At 36.3% G+C, this 18158-nt stretch overlaps 1 protein-coding gene across 3 annotated transcripts in view; it reads right to left on the reverse strand.

The window, feature by feature from the left end:
- ASCC3 (activating signal cointegrator 1 complex subunit 3) overlaps nt 1–18158 on the reverse strand; it is a 333519-nt gene that overhangs the window by 97189 nt on the left and 218172 nt on the right. For all 3 annotated transcript variants that reach the window (XM_030882956.2, XM_030882957.2, XM_030882960.3), the window contains exons 26-30: nt 17123–17208; nt 12761–12927; nt 12503–12648; nt 12258–12378; nt 9932–10074 (exon numbers count right to left, since the gene is read on the reverse strand). In XM_030882956.2, the coding sequence (XP_030738816.1) occupies nt 9932–10074; nt 12258–12378; nt 12503–12648; nt 12761–12927; nt 17123–17208 (663 nt within the window). The remainder of the gene's footprint in view (nt 1–9931; nt 10075–12257; nt 12379–12502; nt 12649–12760; nt 12928–17122; nt 17209–18158) is intronic.

Genomic DNA, 18158 nt, shown 5'->3' on the forward strand with positions numbered 1-18158 from the left:
AAATTGGGATAACAGGAACGACCCTCCCAGAGTTCATGATTAAATGGGATAAGTCTTTAGTGAACTATAAAGTACTTGATAAATACAGCAATTATTACTAAGCATAATAAGAGCTTTGCCTCTTTAGTCAATAGGACATATATGATATCAACTAAGACAAAATAAAAAAGAACAGTCTCCTATCTTGAAGCTGCTCTTAATTACACAAATATTCCATGAGACCCAACTCAGTTCAATGTCCAATGTTCAGCAAATCTGTAGATAATGTCTGTTTTGACAATATTCTGAGCCTAATAGTTTTCTTTATCGGGTAGTCATTAAGAGGTCTGAAGCTTGATCAAAATAGAAAGCACTTGGGTGAGAGTTTTGTATCATGACCTAAATCTATTTTAGTTTGATAAAACAGATTGTTCAAGTTGAAAATGTGGTTACCCTACATTAAACTCAACTTAATTTCTGATTTTTAACAATCTCCAAGTCCATTTTCAAAGCCTGGTACTAACTTCTTACCTACAGGAAGAGGTCAATATATATATGTTGAATGAAAAAGCAAATGAATCAAAGAAAGCTATAGTAAAATGTCAGTAGTAGAAACTCCACCAAATCTGAACTTGTGATCATTTTGTGTAAAGCTAGGCTATAGTTCATCTTTGTACATCTATGAAGGTTTTACTTGTAATGAGGTTGGGTGAGTTATGTTTAGCTTAAAATGAAATAATTTTCAAGCATCAAAAAATTCCTTCAGTATTAAGCATGCGGAAATAACACCAATTCTACTTTTCATGAACGTGCCCCTCCTGTGTACCTATGCTACAGTTTTTCATTAATTCACTTTGAAGCATTGTGTAAATTTATAATTAGCACATTTCCTTAATTATATTCAGTGTCATCTGTGTGAGTCTTCTAGCCAATTAATTTGAATTAACAAGGTTTAACAATACTATGTTCCAAGGAATTCTTGTCTTCCATACTCCTCCGATTTTCATGTTATCCACATCTGGATTCTTTTCCTATCGTGCTTCAGTCAGAAAGCTATCCCCTTTCCTGCTTCAGATTATTTCCCAGCATCTACCTTCTCGTGGTACCGCAGACTTTAGAACTCAACTCAAACATTGTGGTCCAGGACCTTCAGGGCAAAAAGCCTTGTAGGATTCTGTTTAATTCATTCCTACTTGTAAGGATGTAAGGGGGGAAAAAAGAAAAAAGCTAGTTGTCTTTGATGTGCTTTTCTTTTAGCTACCTGGACCTTATTTAACAGTGTGGAAGAAGAAAGGGTTAGCCCTGCTGCTAATTGGACAGACACACAGAGGAGTTGAGGAGAACATAAGTAAGACTGAAGAATAAAGTCTAATCTTCAGCCAGGGTTCTGCTTTCCCATCCCAGATACGCATCTCATGCAAGGTGTGAGTGATGAAATAAGCACAGTATTCTGAGTTTTCAATCAGTAAACCCGCTCAGAAGAAAGGGTGTTCCCTCTGCTCTTTTATCTTTCCAAGCAGGTTGGCAACCATCCAGATCCCAGCACCATTCACCCTTGCACGTCAAACCAGATTGCAGAGTTATTTGGCAGAAGCCAATGAACCACACTTGTTAGGCACTAAATTATAACTAATTAAATTACATAGAAAAGCTTCTAGAAGGAGCTGTATACGCTATTTGCTTCCATTTCCTTCCCCTCCCACCCATTTATCCCTCAACTCCTTCCAAACTGGCTTATGTTCACAACATGTCACTGACCCTACTTGCCAAGTTCGTCCAAGATGTCCAAGTGCTAAATCCCACCGGTGTTTCTCTGCTCTCATCTCACTCAGCTCCCATTAACATCTGATGTAGTCAAGCACTCCTTCCTTCACGAACCCCTCCTGTCTACAGTGTTCTAGGACACTGTGTTTCCGCACTGGCACTGCTTTCTCAGGGTTCGTTGCCAGCTCATTTTCTACCTAAGCTCACAATGAGAGAGTCCCTCAGGCCTGCTTTTTGATCTCCACCCTCTCTATCCGAGGGTCTCAGGTGCTCACCTGGGTTTAAAGGCTTGCAGATGCTCCCAAGTTCATATATCTCACATCCTCTGTGGGTTTTACAGACTTCCGACATTTAACTGCCTTGAGATCTCCACTTGAAAGTCTTGGAGATACAAATTAACATGTCCAAAATATAATTTTCTTTTCTTTTCTTTCCTTTTTTTTTTTTTTTAAGCTCAGATCTGTCTTCTCCGTCTGTCTCTCTCCATCCTAAATCTGTCTCCTCCTTCCTCTCTATCCTACAGTCTCGGTTCTCCCCATTTCAATAAATGACGCTATTATTTACTCAGATGTTTAGGGTTAATAACTGGGGCACCATTCTTGATTCTTTTCAGTTCTTGAATCTCCATTTCTCATCTATTAGAAAGTCCTATTGCATCTAGCCCCAAATATATTTTTTCATTCCCACTGTTACCGCTCTAGGTGGCCCCTAGGTCACCACCATCGTTAATTCCATGCTTACTTCCACTTCAATCCATTTTCCACTAAGCAGCAAAAGTGATCTTAAAATGTAAATTGGGGTATGTAATTTGTTTAGCTTAAAACCTTTAATGCCCTGGAACACTCCTCCCTCAGATACCTGCTTAGTTTGCTTCCTTGATTCCTTCAGTTCTTTGTTCAAAGGTACCTTCATCAGGGAGGCCTTCTCAACTTGTATTAATGTACAACATTCCATTACCATCTTTGGCATTCCCTATTCCCTTTAACTTGCTTATTTTTTTCCCCCATGTGAATTATTACAACTTGACATACTTGCTTATTAGCTATCACTCCCACTAGAATGTTAATTCCATAGGGCAGGAACTTTACCTGACACCTGACACACAGAAGGATCTCAATAAATGTTGGTCTAATAAATGAAAAAATGACTGTCTTCCCATAGTATTTAGAATAAAAATCCAAGTCCTTAACCATGGGGCTATGGCCTTGCATGAGCTGGCTCCTGCCTGTCTCTCAAGTGTAACTTGTAGCACCCTCCTCCTGCTTATGCGGCTCCAGCTCAACCGATCTGCTCACTGTTCCTTTAACATGCTGTCCCTTCACCTGAAACGCGGTTATCTTCTCTCTTTGTGTAGCCAGCTTGTTCTTATGCTTTGGTGCTCAGCTTAAATGTCATCTCTTTAGAGAAGTCTTCTCTGACTAATCTATTTAAAGAAGCCTCCCATTCCCCTATTCTATTCCATTTCTTATTGGTTTCTTCCATACAATTTTCATAATTTGATATCACCTTATTTATTTAATCATGCATATATTTTAAAATTTCTACTTTCTTCACTTAAGCTCTTTGAGATTTGGGATCAGTAAGGCTAACACACAGTGCTTGGTAAGTTGTAGACATTCAATAAATATATGTTAAATAAATGAATACTTTACAAATTCTCTTAAGAGCTACCTATTGATTTAAGTTAGAGGATTATTTAATGGATATTTTTGAGCGGGGAGAGAAAGAATTCCTGACTATGTAATACCAGGTAACCTTGCAACTGAAGGTGCTGATCACGAACTGGATGTTATCTGAGCTATCTAGCAGCACTCATCATTATTAGAAATAAAAGGAGCTGATGGAAGAATATCATGAAAGGTGATCCATGAACCCTCCACGTGTGTGCCTATTCCTGCCATACTATCCCGACTTCAACCTATGTACCTAGGCCCCATGGGGTATTTCTTATGTCAAATTGACTGAGGGGGAAAAAATTCCAAATTCCAAATGGCTTTGAACAAGATTGTGGCACCATAAGAAGTACACTGATGTGGTATTATGGTCCTTTCACGGATGACTCTAAGGAAAGGAGTAAAAGTTGAGTGTTATGTATTTCCTTGTCACTTTCCTACAAAGTAGAGATGATGCAAATTGATGATCCATCCTTTGCTCTGTAGTTACTGGATTAGCCAAATGGTCAGGAGCTTGGCAAGAGTGCTATTGGAAGACAGGTGGCAAGAAAGGCAGAAGTTTTAGGTAGACGAACTTTTAGAATGGTGCTAGAATAAACAGCTACCTATATCCCATGAAGATGTTTACCAAAAAGTTAACAGCAGTGTGGAAAATGCTGTTAACAGTCAAGTGGGCATCTGAGGGTACCCAGCAGCTTCCCTCCCAGGCCCCAGGTCTTTGTGCAATGGTTTCACGTACTAAGTGGCTCCACGGTGGAAGAGATGAAACTCTGCCTGGGCTAAGCATGGACTTTCTCTTCCTCAGGCCGACCCACTACTGCCACTGCTCAGTGCCCCATATGCCACCAACGCAGACAACCCTGGGCCCATTATAAGTACCTTCGCCATGGGAACAGACAGCTATCCGGTGGTAAGGGAATTACACTGGACCCTTTCTATCACAGAGGGGACATCTATTTGAGATGATGTCTAGAATGGACACTACAGATTTTGATTCTCCTATCCTGCCCATCATGTCCTGCCAGTGGCTTCAATGGTAGGATTACTGAATGCTTTATACATCTTCATGATATCCTGTATGATAATTTTTCTGACTGAAGAGTTCACATCATAGAGAAAGATTAAGACAATGGACGCCATGGGATCCACTGTTCCTATTATGTCTCTCATTACCCAGAAAGAGCAGGTTTTATAGATTAATGACTGAGTGGCAGCTGAGATACACTACTTTGGCAAGGTTGGGGTGTTATTTTGTAGGATAAGGTGTATGCTCTGAACTACGCAATCATTAAATGATACTACTTCTCTCACTGCCAGAACATACAGTTCCAGGAACCAAGTAGTCAGTGTGTGCCGATGTCTTCTGCAAACATAGCTAATAAACCACTTGGAAATTTTTTGTTGCCTTTCCCTACACCTCTAGCTCTTCTAGTTTACAGACAATATCCAAGGGATGTAACAATTTACTTGGAAGCTGAAACAGCCACAGGGCCATTTGAGGCCCTTATGCTACAGGGTGAGCAAGGAAAATATGGTCCTGGTGTAGTTTAGGTGACTGACCCTGATGGAAAAACTGGGCTACTGCTATACAATAAGGGGAAGGAAAACTTTGAATGGACCTCAGAGAAATCTTCTCACATTTGGAAAATAAATCGAAGTTCTAAAAAAACCCTATATACTAAGCATATATGAACATCCAATTTCCAGTGTCTCAGTAATGTGGGTTTTGGTAACTCCACTGGATAAAGAATCGTAATTAGCTTAGGGGCTGGTTGAAGAAGTGTACAGGTGATGGATAGCAGAGAAAATAAACCACAAATATCTTTTTAGCTCCCCAATCAGTTGCAGAAACAAACACTGTGGTCTCTACCCTTGCTATCTCATATATGTACTAACATATTTTATTTCTTTATTTATTTTAAAATTTATTTATTTTATTTTTTTGGCTGCATTGGGTCTTCATTGCTCTGCGTGGGCTTTCTCTAGTTGTGGCGAGCGGGGGCTTTTTGTCGTGGTGCACGGCCTTCTCATTGCGGTGGCTTCTCTTGTTGCGGAGCACGGGCTCTAGGCGTGTGGGCTTCAGTAGTTGTGGCACATGGGCTCAGTAGTTGTGGCTCACGGGCTCTAGAGCACAGGCTCAGTAGTTGTGGCGCATGGGCTTAGCTGCTCCGCAGCATGTGGGATCTTCCCGGACCAGGGCTCGAACCCGTGTCCTCTGCATTGGCAGGTGGATTCTTAACCACTGTGCCACCAGGGAAGCCCTGCACTAACATATTTTAACTAACAATATGTTAGATATATTAACTAATTTCATTTCTCTTTCCTCTCCCTATCCTCTACTGTTGAATATAGCATGTGTTAATTGTGGGCAACTTTATCATTTAGTCCATTGGCTAGAGAATATTGAGAGAGGATTGCCAAAGAACCAGAGGGTGACTGGATATAGTCAAGAGATCTAGGATTAATGGATTTAATGATGAAATTTTCAGTTGCCCCCCTTGGGGAGGGATGAGTGGATTTTGGTTATATGAGGGAGAATTGCATTGTTAGAAGAAATTTGTTTTTTTAAGTGTAGGTTTGGAGAGACTGTGTATCAGTGAGTTTGGACAAATAATAGACTACAGTGAACCTTCACTGCTTGTACCTCCACTGTTTATAGACAGCCAGTATCTGAAAATCCCTCAGTAGAGGCCAAAGTGAAGAAGATATTCCCTATTCCTGCTGCATGCTAGAGACTGAAGTTCAGGCATTCAGATGTTTCTGTCTTGAAACTGAAGCTTGAGAGAGTGAGGCAAAAGCCCAACAATAGTTTGAGGTTAATGGTGGAAGTGGTGGCTGTCCAACTGAGAATTCAAGAGACAGGACAGCACATGCCCACAAACTTTTGAAATCAGTGCAAGAAGTCTTCATAATGGCAAATACGAAAGGGCATTACTTTTGGGGTTTTCTCAGTATGATTTCATATCAGTGATCCACTTGAAGAGGATCTGCTTCCTAATACTTTACTTTAGGTAAAGTAAAGAGACTTTACTGGGTTAAAAAGTTAGATGGACAACTCCTTTTGTCTTTGCTGAGAAACAAAATACAACACACATATTCTTCCTTGGTCACATTCTCTTTCTCCAGCCTCTTCAGATTTGCCCTGGCTTTCTTTACTCCCCCACTGAACCTCTCCCCTCCCACCTCCACATCTAGGGACACTTTCTGACTTCACACCATTCAGTTTCAGAATGACTTTGATGCAACCCTCTTCCACAAGCACCCTGCTTCACAGCTGCCAGGATAACTGCTCCCATGCTTACTCTGCCTCCTTGAATGATCAAGTTGTCAACACTAGAGTCCTAACCAGAGTACTCATGACCTACCACAGAACACCAACCTGACACTGTCCAAGGAGCAGCAATAGGAATCGTCATCAAGTGTCTAGCCCCGGATATTACAGAAAATAACTCTTACAAAATTAAAGTGCTAAAAAGTCCTCCTAATTTAATTATTTAGGGGATTCAACAACGCACGGAAACACCTGCTTTATAGGAGGTTTTGGTATAATCAGAATGAGTTTGCATAATAATTGGTTATAAACCCTCGGAAATTTTGATTTTAAAGGTGATTGCTTTTAGAGGCAGGAATAAAAACAAAGCCTGGGTTGTCTTATTCTTGAGATGGGCTTAGTGAAACAAAATGTGCAGAAGTGGCAATTTCTAACTGTCCTACCTTAGCAATGAAAGTCTATGAAACAGCAGAAACCATGCACATAAATTCTATGGTTTCTAATGAGCCTTGGTGATAGATTCTTGGGTTAAATAAAAACGAAACAAAACAAAACAGAGAGGTAGTTCCATATAATGGCTGAGCTGTCCAGAATTCCTTAGGTCTCATACCTTAAAATAAAAAAATAAAGAATAGTAGAGTTGTACTATAGTTGGGGAGAGCACATGAGGTTCACATGTGAGGTTCCTGTGAGTCACATATGTGCTAAAGGCCCAGCTCTTATATATATGAGCAAACATCCCAAAATGGATTCAATAAGTAGGTACCTTGCACCTTGACTTCTAAGAAAAGTCTCCATTAGGAACACTGTTAGGGATAAGACACAAGAAGAAAACAAAAACAAAAAACAAAACTAAGCCTAGATAGATGCTGCACATAAACTAAACTGTCAATATTCCATACAACTATTTTTCAGCATTTGCCTTCTAAGTCAAGATACTGTTTAGACAAAACAGGGTGATTATTTGGGCACAATAATTAAATAACACAGGACAAGGAACTTTTGACAAAATTATTTTGATTTTAAATGATCTTGAATTATACACCTTGTATATGCCTACAAGTCACAGTAAGGAACTAATGATGAAACTTAAAAGATAAAATGATAACTTTCACTCTACTTCATGGAGTCATGTGATACCTTTTATATGAAGCTAATTTTGGGGTCATCTGTGGTGCTATGCAAGAACGCTTTGAAATATTAACTATTATTAGTTAACTAATATTAGTTAATGTATGACCATAATATACACGGTACCATCCAACAGGGGTACTAACCCTAAATGAGTCATGAGATGTGGAAGGGGAGAAATATGTGACTGTTGACACTGACACTAGTGGGCTAGGAGCAGCATGTTTACTGTTCTTCAGGCTGCGTGAGATGAGACAGGGGAGGTGTGCAGGGAGAAGGAGGACAATGCAACAGTTTTATTACCGATATCAACTATTTTTTCATCATAACTCCAATTAGGAGCATATTTTAAAAAACTGGAAAAGTATTAGAAAAGAAAAATCACTGTCTACAAATCTATGGAGGGGAGGAGGTATACCTACGTTTAGAAGTATTAGAAGGAATCACAAAGCCCATATAAACAGATTGTATCACATAAAATGCAAAAACTGCTATTCGAAAAAACAACTAAGATAAATGACATTCAGTGAACTACCAAAATTTACTAATAAAGTAGGTGAAAGATTAATACATATGTATAATCAATACATATACATGGAAAAAAGTGACATCATAAGGCATACCTCATTTTACTGTGTTTTGCAGATATTGTGTTTTTTTTTTTACAAATTGAAGGTTTCTGGCAACTCTACGTTGAGCAAGTCTATGAACACCATTTTTTCAACAACATTTGCTCACTTCATGTCTCTGTGTCACGTTTTGGAAGTTCTCTCAATGTTTCAAACTTTTTCATCATTACTATATTTGCTACAATGAGCTGTGATCAGTGATCTTTGATGTCACTACTATGACTACTGAAGGCTCAGATGATGGTTAGCGTTTTTTAGCAATACAGTCTTTTTACATTAAGGTATGTACATTCTTTTAAGACATAATGCTATTGCACTCTTAACTGACTATAGTATAGTGAAAATATAACTTTTGTTATGATCTAGGAAACCAAAAATTTCGTGTGATTTGCTTTATTGCAAGGTTTGCTTTATTGCAATGGTTTTGAGCCCAATCTACAATATCTCCAAGGTAAACTTGTATAGTTTTAGGGGAGTGTGTGTGTGTGTGTGTGTGTGTGTGTGTGTGTGTGTGGTATTTTAATTTGGTAAGGCTCCCACACAAGTCTATAAGAAAAACTGCTGTACTGCAACAGATAAAAGCCCAAAGGAATGAAGGGACAAAAAAGAAAAAAATTAAACAAATATATATTAAAAAAATGTTCAACCACAAAAAAAGTAAGGCACACATAAACACTAAAGCAACAAGAGACATTTTATGTATAACAATAAATTACGACAAATGAGGATGTAGTGAAACTGTTACTCTCATATACTGCTGACAATTCATACATCAATAGTGATAACCACAATTACTATTGCCCTTTTGGAAAGTAATTATCAGTGTATATGAAAAGCTATAAGAATGTCCACATTATCCGACTCATTGATGTTAACCTTAGAACTTTATACTGAGGAAATAATTCTAACAAAGAAAAACTTATAATAATAAAGATACATAATTATTTAATTATAGGAGAAAAATACAATGGAATAGCCACATAATAGAATATTATTATATAGACATAAAAGAATTTAATGACAGTTATTACTTAAAGGATAACAACAGGTTTTTAATTTTCACATACTTATCAGTGTTTTCTAAATTTTCAAAAATGGTCATGTTATATAGTTTATAAAAAGTTAATTTTCCAAAATTGATTATAAGTTCCATGAGGGCAGTGAACACTCAAATATTAGAGAAATCTTAGCTGAATATTAAAATATGCATAGGTGATGATGTTAAAGGGAAAAATACAGGAATAAATATGATGTAAAAAAATATTTAGTGGAAAAATACTGGAAGAAAATCCATGAAAATATTAATAGTTTTAAGGTGGCAGTATTTATGCATTTTCTCTATCTTTTCCACAAATTTCTGTAATGTTATACGAAACTTTTAATATAGATTAAAACTAAACATACTTATATGCGTAATTTCCATTATACTACAATACAAACTAATTCAACATGTAGAAGAAGTAGAAATAAAATATGCTGCTTACCTCTCTTTCATCCATATTCAACCACTGCTTTGGATCTTCTTCAGTAGCCAGAAAGGCTATCAATTCCAAAGCAGTAAGACGAGTTTGACGTCTTGATGAGACAAATATCAGAACAGGTTTGGCTGGAGAATGGCTTCTAATTGCTGTTGAAAAGTTGTGGAAAATACAATGGTAAGCCACTTATACCAGAATCCGAATTTCATCAGGACATCAAATGGACACATGAAAACTAATGGTGTAAATGATTTAATTGAATTCATGATTTGGTCATGAAGTATAGCATTATTTGAGCTACTACCTGGATCTGACAGCATATTGGAGAAATGATAGGAAAGGAAAGGTAGCTGCCTCTGCTCAGGGGAGTATTCTGCCTAGGACAGGGAAGACTGACGTATCTCGACTCCCGGTTCTGTTCTGAACTGCCAAGGAAGGAGACTTAAAAGCCGACTCTCCATTAATAGCTGTACATGGATACTAAATCTTAGGTGGGGTTTTCTATTTCTGAGTTGTGCTTCTGCTTGCCTGAGCAGTGATATTCCACAGTTAATCGGTCCTGGGGTCTGAAGAGAGAGTCAAGTCCTGGGGCGGGTGGTGAAGAAAAGCCACAAAAAATTCCTTTTATTTTTGTCCTGTTGCCAGTAGATAGAAAAATTTAGAGAGTTTGTATCAATAAATTAGTCAGAAGAATGTCTTCCTTCTGTTTTTTCTAAAAACATATGTGTAAGATTTCAAGAGGGAAGATAAGAGAATGCAGAAGAGAGCTCAAAAGAATACCATGCTTGAATCTATATCTGAGTGACGAAACATAGGGAGTAGACACACAGAAGATGAGTAATTTGAAAACTGGGTAATAAGACTGAAAATATTACTTAAAGAGCCACATAAATCATTTGACCTAATTGGAGTTGAGGTTTCTTTGCTATGCATAGGCTCCAAAATGCTGATAAGATGGCACAAGTAGAATTTATACTTAGGTGTACACAGGTCTCTTAAAACAGAGTTATTAAAAACTTTTATTTTATATAAAAAGTTCAACCTCCTTGTAATATCTTGTTTGAAATGTGAACTGCAGAATTTCTTTTTATGGGCTAAAAAACAAGGTTCGTAAATGGAAATGTTGACAGGACTTTGACTATATTTATACCCTAAGAGTGAGAAATAAAGCTATCACAAAATCGTAAATCTAAACTGAAAGAAATATAGTGATCCACTACAGGTATAATAAATAGTTTACAAGGACAGCTACTGTACTTATGCCATATCTAGAGAAGTGCAGGTATAGGTTATTTACTATTGATTTACATAACACAAAATGCTTCATTTCAATCACTGGTTTGCAATCAGCCATTCCTTAAATAAATATAAGCAATCTACAATACATACTATGAAAAATGAACACACAGTTTATCAGAATTTATAGAATACAAATGGTAATGGTTTGATAAATCATATTAGAGATACAACGTTTAAAATACACATATTAGTACAATATTGGTATCATTTGTACACATAACCATGAATGAATTTGCCTCTTTTTAAAACCTCAACATTTAATGGATTTTTGCTGCTGCAAGAACAGGTGTGGCTGAACAGCTCACGACAGATTTATTAGTTCATTAGTGATTTTGTACGATGCTTCTGTGGAGGTGTAAATAATCTGAACTGCCAAGATTGGTCTCCAGTTCACAATCAATACTTTGCTTCTGTCATAAGGCTAATTACAGCAGCTAAAAAGTCACCTCACAACTGTCACCTCACAATCAACAGCGGTTCACGTTAGGGAATTTATTTTGGAGGTTATTTTTAATTGATATAATAAATATTCCTTATGCAGCCTAAACATGAAAACATGTTTTAGTAAGATAGGAGTGTTACTCTCAAATCTTTCTTGCTTGCCTAATTTGTTAGAAAGGGAAAAACAAGACAAAACATATAAACAGATGCATTGCCAAAAAAAGTACTGAAATTTTTAAGATGATTTCTGATAAAAATCAATATTATGTGAGTTTTTAAAACTTGTACCCTCTATCATTTACTCAAGCTACTACCATGGTACCGTAATAAATTATTTTTAAGACTAATTTGATTATTTTAAAAAGTTACATACATTTATTCTACTACAAAGGCATTATCACTTATGAAATCTAATTGTCAATAGTTAATTCAAAATATATTTATACTCCTTAACAGTTAAGGTAAATAGTTTTAGATATTTGTAGAAGTTGGAGCAGTACCACCCTTTCAAAGAAACCCACATCATTTAGAATGCATTTAAAGGCTACCATACAAAATGGTTGGTATTTCATTCCAAGAATCTGAAGCTTACCCTGAAATGTAGGCTTATTCATACTAGCCATACGAGGACAGTAATGTTGACCTGGGAAACCTTGAATGTGAACTTCCAGTGGAACTGGACGCACTGATGGTCGGAAGTTGAACAAGCCCATCTAAAGTAAAAATGAGAGAGAAACCTTTCCAGTTTTTATACTTTAGTTTATAGTGTTATAGCACCTCCTTAATATAGCCTTGAGCCATACTATTAAATGCCTGATTTATCAGTCTTCCACATACCTGACGAATGTTGAGCCAGTCAGCAAGGTCTCTGGCGTTAGCCAATGCGGTAGATAGTCCAACTATTCTAACAGGCTTTTCTGTGTGAGATGAGATGAAATTCGTTCGAGATACAATGACTTCTAGAACAGGGCCTCTTTCCTCCCCTAAGAAATAGGAATAATGTATGTTAATCATTTAACACAAGTTCTGATGCTGGCTGCTGCAAGTATGAAGAGTCGAAGTTTGTAAACTGGACTCAGATATAGTGGCACCCACCTAGCAGATGGATCTCATCTATGATGAGAATAGTGACTTGCTTTACATAGTTCCTATTCTGCCAGCTTCTGCTGATTCCATCCCACTTCTCTGGTGTGGTGACGATAACGTCAGCCTTGGAAATGGATTTCATATCAGGAGTTACATCCCCTGTTAGTTCAATAACTCTGGAGAAGAATAAAAATGATCCCTTTAATTTTTCAGGTAACACATGGACTTGGAAAAGCAAAAATATGTCTTTCAAAATAAAATTTTATTATGCTTAAAACTACTTTATCTCCCTTTGATTTCTGAAATTTTCTGACTTGAGTCCAAAACAGATGTTTCTTAATAATTCTAAGATGATTTCCTTCCATAGAATGAAGAATGTATAAAAGCAATCATTGAAATCTAACTTTTATGCAGACATGCAAGAGTATCAACCTTTGCTTTGATTATGTTTACAAAGTCTCTGCCCTTTGTGATTTTATAGAGTTGAACTCATACCTCCTCCATATGTTGGAATAAACACCTTTCTAATGAGGGAAAGTGTTAACTTATTAAGACAAAAGGAGACATTCATTAAGAATATGATTATGTCTATCAAACATTTAGAGAAGAGCTAACACCTATCCTTCTCAAACTCTTCCAAAATATAGCAGAGGGAGGAACACTCCCAAACTCATTCTACGAGGCCACCATCACCCTGATACCAAAACCAGACAACGATGTCACAAAAAAGAAAACTACAGGCCAATATCACTGATGAACATAGATGCAAAAATCCTCAACAAAATACTAGCAAACAGAATCCAACGGCACACTAAAAGGATCATACACCATGATCAAGTGGGGTTTATCCCAGGAATGCAAGGATTCTTCAATATATGCAAATCCATCAATGTGAAACACTATTTTAACAAGTTGAAGGAGAAAAACCATATGATCATCTCAATAGATGCAGAGAAAGCTTTCAACAAAATTCAACACTCATAATAAAAACCTTCCAGAAAGTAGGCATAGAGGGAACTTACCTCAAAATGATTAAGGCCATATATGACAAACCCACAGACAACATCATTCTCCATGGTGAAAAACTGAAACAATTTCGTCTAAGATCAGGAACAAGACAAGGTTTGTCCACTCTCACCAATATTATTCAACATAGTTTTGGAAGTTTTAGCCACAGCAATCAGAGAAGAAAAAGAAATAAAAGGAATCCAAATCGGAAAAGAAGTAAAGCTGTCACTGTTTGCAGATGACATGATACTATACATACAGAATCCTAAAGATGCTACCAGAAAACTACTAGAGCTAATCAATGAATTTGGTAAAGTTGCAGGATACAAAATTAATGCACAGAAATCTCTTGCATTCCTATACACTAATGATGAAAAATCTGAAAGTGAAATTTAGAAAACACTCCCATTTACCATTGCAACAAAAAGAATAAAATATCTAGGAATAAACCTACCTAAGGAGACAAAAGACCTGTATGCAGAAAACTGTAAGACACTGATGAAAGAAATTAAAGATGATACAAACAGATGGAGGGATATACCATGGTCTTGGACTGGAAGAATCAACATTGTGAAAATGCCTATACTACCCAAAGCAATCTACAGATTCAATGCAATCCCTATCAAACTACCAATGGCATTTTTCACAGAACTAGAACAAAAAATTACACAATTTGTTTGGAAACACAAAAGACCCCAAAAAGCCAAAGCAATCTTGAGGAAGAAAAATGAAGCTGGAGGAATCAGGCTCCCTGACTTCAGACTATACTACAAAGCTACAGTAATCAAGACAGTATGGTACTGGCACACAAACAGAAATACAGATCAATGGAACAGGATAGAAAGCCCAGAGATAAACCCACACACATATGGTCACCTAACCTTTGATAATGGAGGCAAGTATATACAATGGAGAAAAGACAGCCTCTTCAGTAAGTGGTGCTGGGAAGACTGGACAGCTACATGTAAAAGAATGAAATTAGAACACTCCCTAATACCATACACAAAAGTAAACTCAAAATGGATTAAAGACCTAAATGTAAGGCCAGACACTATTAAACTCTTAGAGGAAAACAGAGGCAGAACACTCTATGACATAAATCACAGCAAGATCCTTTTTGACCCACCTCCTAGAGAAATGGAAATAAAAGCAAAAATAAACAAATGGGACCTAATGAAACTTCAAAGCTTTTCCACAGCAAATGAAACCATAAACAGGATGAAAAGACAACCCTCAGAATGGGAGAAAATATTTGCAAATGAAGCAACTGACAAAGGATTAATCTCCAAAATTTACAAGCAGCTCATGCAGCTCAATATCAAAAAAACAAACAACCCAATCCAAAAATGGGCAGAAGACCTAAACAAACATTTCTCCAAGGAAGATAAACAGATTGCCAACAAACACATGAAGGAATACTCAACATCATTAATCATTAGAGAAATGCAAATCAAAACTACAATAAGATATCATCTCACACCGGTCAGAATGGCCATCATCAAAAAGTCTACAAACAATAAATGCTGGAGAGGGTGTGGAGAAAAGGGAACCCTCTTGCACTGTTGGTGGGAATGTAAATTGATACAGCCACTATGGAGAACAGTATGGAGGTTCCTTAAAAAACTAAAAATAGAGCTACCATACGACCCAGCAATCCCACTACTGGGCATATATCCTGAGAAAACCATAATTCAAAAAGAGTCATGTACCACAGTGTTCATTGCAGCTCTATTTACAATAGCCCGCACATGGAAGCAACCTAAGTGTCCATCCATAGATGAATGGATAAAGAAGATGTGGCACATATATACAATGGAATATTACTCAGCCATAAAAAGAAACGAAATTGAGTTATTTGTAGTGAGGTGGACGGACCTAGCGTTTGTCATACAGAGTAAAGTAAGTCAGAAAGCAAAAAAGAAATACCGTATGCTAACACGTATACATATGGAATCTAAAAGCAAACAAAAAAAGGTCATGAGGAACCTAGGGGCAAGATGGGAATAAAGTCGCAGACCTACTAGAGAATGGACTTGAGGATATGGGAAGGGGGAAGGGTAAGCTGGGACAAAGTAAGAGAGTGGCATGGACATATATACACTACCAAATGTAAAATAGTTAGTGGGAAGCAGCCGTATAGCACAGGGAGATCAGCTAGTTGCTTTGTGACCACCTAGAGGGGTGGGATAGGGAGGGTGGGAGGGAGGGAGACGCAAGAGGGAGGAGATATGGGGATATATGTATACGTATAACTGATTCACTTTGTTATAAAGCAGAAAGCAACACACCACTGTAAAGCAATTATACTCCAATAAAGATGTTTAAAAAAAAACAAACCAAGAATATGATTATGTGTGAGCTTCATTTCTTTTCTTAGCTTGAAATTTTGTAGATATTATAGGCAAATTCAAACATATTAGGACAGAAAAAAGATAACCTGGGGCAAATATGTGCCACCCCATTCTGAGAGGATATCAGATTTAGAGTGAGAAAGATGGAAATCTGAAGACTAACTCCAAATTTTAGGAAATCATTAAGTCATTTTTATGTGTTTTGATTCGAAAAACAGAAAAAGGTCAAGATTAGTTCCTCCAAGTATAGCATTCCCAAAACTTTTACTTAGTTTTATTCATTTTTTTTACATTCTAGGTAATACATTCACATGGTTCAAAAAATATATAGTAAATAGTCTCTGCAACATGGATATTCTCCAGTCACCCAGTTCTCATTCTAAAAGAACCACATATTTATATTCTTTACCTTTTTTTAAAAACAAGAGGGGTACTTAAAAACATTTTTTTAACTATCTCTGAAGATCATTTCTTCAGTATATACAGTTCATTTTTTAATAGAGTAATACAATATTTTGCATTGTGTGAATATGCCATAATTTATTTAGTGATGCTCTATTTGCCACTCAGGTTAGAATGCAATCTTGCTATTAAAAACAGTACGATAATAAATAACCTTGTCAACAGTAAAATTTTTTTAAGTCATGTTCTTCAATGATTTTTAAATTTTTGGTAAATTATTTATATGCAGAATGCCTTCTAAGTGGTTTTTGGAAGTTACCCTGAAAGATATGAAAGAAAAATAAAGAGATGTATCTTATTTTGCTTTTGCTTTTGAGTCTAGACATTTTGAGAAAATTATCTTGCCAAATAAAAGTGAAAAATGAAAGCCCTTAATTTACTTGCAATCTTAAAACAAATGAGAATATTGATAATATTTTAACTACCATACCTTTAAATAAAAAGACTATGAAAATCACTGTAAAAGCATTCAACAGTTTTATGCAAATCTTTTACTGGTTGATCCTTTTAGATTATTCAACACATATCATCTGAAAAAGTAAGAACTTACTTTTTACCAAGTTTTTCTTCTATTCTAACTTTCCAATCATCCATTCTTTCACGTACTAGGGCTTTTAAGGGTGCAATATATACTGCCTAAAATGGGGGTGCAAAAAGATCTCATGAAAATAGTGACATCATTTTCAAATAAAGTTAAACTCGATAAAATTTATCAAAATATAACTGTCGTTTAAAAAATGTATCTTTTAATGATGAAAGACTTAAAATTTTAAATTAACAGAAAAAAGTCATTAACTTAAACAACACTTATCCAGAGTAAGATATGAATATAGCACATCATAAAAATACTGACAAAGAACATTTTAAGTATTTTTTTAAAAGCACCATTTGTATTATTTTTAGGTAGTTTATAATGAAATTATCTTTTAACATAGTGTGAAAAATTAAAAAAAAACTATGAGATAATACATTACCTAGAGAAAATTAAGGTTCTACTGAAAATAGAAGTTTTTATGATCAAGAGCTACCTGAGTTATAATTCTTTCATGAAAAAAGTTACTAATTTTGAAATTCTAAAGATAAATAATCTGGTTGTTTAAATTTTAATGCATATTTTATGGAAGACACCAATGCCAGTCATACATTTTAGGTGTTCTACCTTTTAAAAAACAAAAATAAACAACCCCCCCTCCCGATCTTTAATAATCCAAACTTACATACAGATTATTCACTGAAAAAAAATTCTTTCCTTTATAAAATGTTTCAAACTTAGAACAGAGCTCTACTGTTGTGTTAGTATGCCTCCTAATGAATCACTCGCCACATAATAAACTGAGGAGTAGGAAAATGTAAAGCTAAGTAGGGAAGAACAGCTACTAACTGGAAATCACTGAAAAAGGAAGTTAAAACATTTCTTGGAAATGTTAGCTTTCTTGGAAAATAATGTTTCTAAAGTGAGAGTACGTCATATTTCAAGAAAGCTTAAAATCAACACTTACTTGACTTGCCACATTATTTTACATTAATGATATCATGGCCATTTGGAGAAATGGGGAATAAAGGCTGCCTCTGTATTTCCTTGTGTA

This window comes from Globicephala melas, chromosome 14 (genome assembly GCF_963455315.2).
Source record: "Globicephala melas chromosome 14, mGloMel1.2, whole genome shotgun sequence".
In the NCBI taxonomy this organism is placed as follows: Eukaryota; Metazoa; Chordata; class Mammalia; order Artiodactyla; family Delphinidae; genus Globicephala; species Globicephala melas.